Consider the following 5,268-nt stretch of genomic DNA (forward strand, 5'->3'; position numbering starts at 1 on the left):
GGTAGGTACAAGGGTGAACAAGAAAGACAGCTCCACCAGAAGCAGAAAGTTGCAATATGGCGCTATGATATAAAAGTGCAGAGTTAGACATGGAACGATGGATTAGAGATGGTCTGTGCAGCAGTGGTAGCTGACTCTCCTCTAAGCATCATAGCCCAGGAAGAGTGGGATTCATTTTGCAAACCTGGTTGCTCATAGGCTGCCATCTATTCTTGGAGAGAATCAAACGAAGGGAATAAAGTACACAGCCTTTGCCACCATTTATCAAGCTCAATTCCTCCATCTCAGGGGCAGGAAAACCTACAGCCAGCCCACGATGGCTAAAGGCCTCGAAATACCAGTGACTGGATATCGGTTGAATATGAACTAGGAATGATCACCCAGGGGTTGGGATGACTTTTTAGAGCAAGCCACAGAGAGAATGCCACAGTTCCCATGTTCACTGCCTTGTGCACAGCTCCTCCCAAGACAACTACCCTCTTCCTGTTTTGGGGGCTGCAGGAGGGGACCATTAGCATAAGGCAGAAATAAGCCATAGCTTTCAACCAGCCCCAGCTGGAAGCATAGGAGCCTAACTCACAACAGTCCTCTCACCTGGAATCCTCTTCCCACATGCTCTCCATATCTCCATACCCTCCCTAACTTTCAAGACCTTCCCCAACTCCCACCTTCTCCGGGAATAATTCTCTGATGCCGCCAGCCCAATGTGTGTCAGACATCATGCTGAGGGTTCTACACACATCATCCTGTTGAATCCCTACAGCAATCTATAGACAGCTATAATTATCCCCATTAAGTGGAAACAAAGGCTCAGCGAGGTGAAATCCGTCCTTATGGCTTCAAAATGGTGGCGATAGGAATGAAGCCCAGGTCTATATGACTCCAAAGCCTGTGTTCTTAAGCACTTTCTACATGATGCCACCTCCCTAGCATCACCCCCTTTTCTGACCTACAGTGGTCTGGACTGGTCCCACTCAGTTGGGTTACGTCATATGCTTACAGAATTAAGTTTTCACTGAGTATATGAAGCATTTCTCCACCGTCGCTGAAAGTTGCTTGAAGGAAGGGATGGCCCATTTCTCTTACGGGGCCAATGGTATAGCAAGGTATACATAGTGATTAAACACTTGTTCATTCATTGTGGGGGAAGGAAAGGCTGCAGTGGTTGAGTTCAGAGAATAAGGAAAAGGAATGAAAATATACTGAATATCAGACACCATACTTTAAAGACATTATTTTATTCAATGCTATTTTCATCAATTCTATTTTAATGCTTGTGACAGGTACTATTGTCTTTGGTAGAGACAGTTTCTTTGTTTCTGAGGTTAGTAAAAGTGGCATAACTTACCTAATTCTGCACCCATGTGAGTGGTGGAACATAGATTCCCCACACACTCCATTTCCCACTTATACACTATTCCTGCTACACATAATTGGCTTTTTGATTCCAAGCCAGATCCACAGTTAAATCTGGTTCCAAAAGGCAGCCCTTTACAGCAGCCACTATTTTTCTTGAGTATGTGTTTTGAGAAATTTAAAGTCACTAAGTAAATCTAAAAGATATGAGGCTGCCAAGTTTCAAAAGGACAGGAACAATCCTTGGCCTCACACCAGGGAATGACAGACCATTTCACGGAGTGGGAGGAGGAACAGTGGTGCCCCAGAGACAAAAAACTGAACCCAGAATGGATATAAAGAGAAAGGAGCTGGGGAGTGGAGCCACCATCAGGGCAAGACTCACTCCCAGTGACTATAGAGGAGTCAGTGCTGTCCCCTGCCAAGATGAAGCTGCTGTTGCTGTGTCTGGGGCTGATTCTTGTCTGTGCCCAAGAGGAGGAAAACAGCGATGTTGTGACAAACAACTTCGATATTTCAGAGGTAGAGTCAGAAGAGCATACTGACTTCTGACTTTGGGGGTGGTTTGGAAGATTCGGAAGCAAGGTGGCCCTACTGGAGGGCAGGAGTTCCTTGACATATTAGATAAATGGAGTGGTTTCAGACCTTGAACGAAGAGCAATGGTACCATGTTAAACAATGACAACACTTGGGGACCTCCATTCTCACTGGAGGGGCAGTGGAAAGAGCCCTAGATGTGGGGTCAATTGACCTAAGTTCTAATTCCATCTTCACATCACCGTTATGAGTCCTGGCCCACAGGCCAGAGTTCAAGAAGACAAGTGTTCACATGGTATCCCCCTCTCCTCTTTTCTTACCCAATCATTTTACTGATTTATTGCAGATTTCGGGAGAGTGGTATAGCATTCTCTTGGCTTCAGACATCAAGGAAAAGATAGAAGAAAATGGTAGCATGAGGGTTTTTGTGGAATACATCCATGTCTTGGACAACTCTTCTCTGTACTTCAAATATCATACAAAGTAAGTGTGGCTTTTTTTACTTGGGAAAGGAAAAAGAGAAGCCTGAGTATGGTCTTGGACCTCTACACACACACACACGCACATACATGCATGCATGTGTACACATACATTCTGGGCCTGTATCCAAAATCAGAGTCCCTCATCTGGCACTGATCTAGGGCTTGATGAACCTGGGGCTTTTCTAGAATCAGAGATAAGAGTTGGTGACATGAATAAATTTAAATGGGAGTAGAGGAGGTAAGGGGTAGAGGGGTATCAGAATCATCAACAGTGTGGCCAAATAGCATAGGTTAAGAGCATAGGATGTGTAATCAACAGCCTATCTAGCTCTTGAATCTATCTCTTACTAGTTGTGTGACCAAGAAAATTCATCTCTTTCTACCCCCAACTTTCCCTTGGGTAAAAGAGGATTATAATAATTCTCTCTCATGGTTTTCTGTGAGGACCAAGTGACGTAATGTTTATAAAGCACTTATCTGAAAGGCTGGCACATGGCGAACACTCAGCTAGTTATCAAGACAAGCAGCTGTAATAATAGTAATAGTGGGACGTAATGGTAGAGTAATAGGGATAGAAGTAGTTGACTCATTCTTAAAGTCTCAAATAAAGTGAAATAATGGAAATAAAAGCTCTTTGAAAATTGCACAAAAAATTGTTCAACAGTTAAGTGGAATCAGAAACTCAAGTTACAGGTGGAGCATGAGGGAGCCAGACGCATCAATATCTCCTGGGCATCAGCTCATTCTGTTTTACAGGGTAAATGGACAGTGTACTCAATTTTCTGTGGTTGCTGACAAAATCGGAGAGAATCATATATATAATGTTACCTGTAAGTATACAAAACAAGTCTTTCTAAATTTTACTTCCAACTGCAACTAAACTGCAGTATCTTCAAGATCTTGCTCAATTACTGATCAATGCTTATTTAGGTAATGTAATGGAGGCCATCTAATAGCTAGTATCCTGAATTTGGGAGAACCTTGTGCATAAAAGCCAATGCCTGGCACATAGTACCATTAGATAAAGAAGGCAATTTGGTCATATGTACCTCCTGCAACAAAAGAAAATTGGGAAAAAAAAAGAGAAGTAAATTGGTAGGACAGCTTCTCATTCCCTGCCCACTTTCTGATGATCCCTGGTGGCCACTGCAATAGCACACTGCTCAGGATATAGCACTGAGTATATAATGCCAGAGGGGCTTATACAGAGGACATAGTTGGCAGAGGCGGCCAAGGGAGGTAAGTGAGTCTCAGGGAGCATGATAGAGGGTGAGTTACCACTGCAGCTGAATTTTTCTACCATAGTAGTCAATCTACCAGTATCCCTTAGAAGTCACCTCATGAAGCCCAGAGAGATGCAAATGGAAGGCATTAGATATCACTCTCTATGTCTTCCAGGATATGCCCTTGAATTTGGTTTGTGCGAGAGAATAGGTAAAGGGTTTTACTTGCTTCCCACGGACTAGAGAAGTTCTCAGCTGTGTTCTGTTTCCTCCACAGATGATGGATACAATGTATTTCACATAAGAAAAGTGGTCAATACTGACTCTATTATTATTTATCTCGTGAATTTCAACAATGACGAACCATTCCAACTGTTGGAGCTCTATGGTAGAGTATTTTCACGCTGACGCTCATCTTGGGGTGGGGAGAGAGCGGAAGGAAGGAAGCCTGGAGACAAAGTGATCCTCCCCACCTTTTCTTGGGATGTCTCTCCTCCTCTAAAGACAGATGCTCACCTTTGGTAATCCCTCAGGCTCGGTGATGGGAAGATGATGAAATCTCTCATCACGCCAGAAGGATATTCTAAAGATGTCAAATTCAAGACAGGTTATAACCCGTCCCCAAGACTTCTGCCTGAGCACCCTATCAGTGCCATCCATCTTCCCATCCACCTGGAGCCCCACGCCCCTCATGAGCCTCAATGACAAATATACAGGACACGCCAGTTACTGTCACTCTTCCCACAGCCCGAAAACCAGATGCGAGTCCAGAAGTCAAGGAGAAGTTGAAGGGAATTTCCCAAAAACATGGAATTGTTACAGAAAACATAATTGACCTGACCAAAGCCGGTAAGTTCGGCTATCTCTGGTTTTCTCTTCCTAAATTCCCATGTTACTAAACGGAGAACTCCAAGAGAAGGTAATACCTCCAATCAGTCCCCACTGTCCTAACCTGGAAAATCATTTAGTGTCTCTCTGGGAAATAAACTGCAGTTGGGGTTTGAATGCTCTGCTCTGCCTTTACAGATCGCTGTCTCCAGGACCGAGAGAACGGAGAGGACGAGGCCCCCAGGTCGGTCATCTCTGGCAGAGAGGGGGAGGCCCAGGGGTCAGGGCCTTCCAAAAGCACTGAGGGGTTTACGTCTAAAGATTACAATAAAAATAACTTGTTAAGGAAGCTTGTGGAGAGAGCTTGAAATTTGGAGTTGGAGGACCTGGGTTCAGGACCCACTCCTACTGTGAGCTTTTGAGCAAATGATTTAAGCAATTAAAAGGGAAACAATGATGTCTACCTTACAGGTTTACTGTGTGGATAATAATGCTGGTGAAAAGGGCTCAGTAATTGATAATGTGCTAAAAATCATTAAGACTTAAAGTTTGAAATGGGAGGGGCTGGCCCCATGGCATAGCAGTTAAGTACAGCACACTCTGCTTCGGCAGCCCAGGTTTGCAGGTTCAGATCCCAGGCATGGACGTACACTACTCATCAGCGACCCATATACAAAATAGAGGAAGATGGGCACAAAAGTTAACTCAGGGCGAATTTTCCTCAAGGAAAAAAAGAGGAAGATTAGCAACAGATGTTAGCTCAGGGCGAATCTTCCTCAGCAGAAAAAAAAGAAAGAAAGAAAGAAAGAAACGGGAAAAGAGTAACAGGGTGTGAGTATGAC

The 5,268-nt window shown here is 44.0% G+C and overlaps 1 protein-coding gene across 1 annotated transcript; it reads left to right on the forward strand.

The window, feature by feature from the left end:
- The first annotated feature begins 1,719 nt into the window (after positions 1-1,719).
- Positions 1,720-4,794, forward strand: LOC101407753 (major allergen Equ c 1-like). Its single transcript, XM_004423732.3, has 6 exons — positions 1,720-1,878; positions 2,240-2,376; positions 3,132-3,205; positions 3,876-3,986; positions 4,346-4,447; positions 4,625-4,794. Exons 1-6 carry the CDS (start codon positions 1,783-1,785, stop codon positions 4,792-4,794), a joined length of 690 nt encoding a protein of 229 aa, XP_004423789.3. The 5' UTR covers positions 1,720-1,782.
- Positions 4,795-5,268: the final 474 nt, after the last annotated feature.

The sequence above is a fragment of the Ceratotherium simum genome, chromosome 29 (assembly GCF_057802395.1).
Source record: "Ceratotherium simum simum isolate JZ-2026a chromosome 29, ASM5780239v1, whole genome shotgun sequence".
Classification (NCBI taxonomy): domain Eukaryota; kingdom Metazoa; phylum Chordata; class Mammalia; order Perissodactyla; family Rhinocerotidae; genus Ceratotherium; species Ceratotherium simum.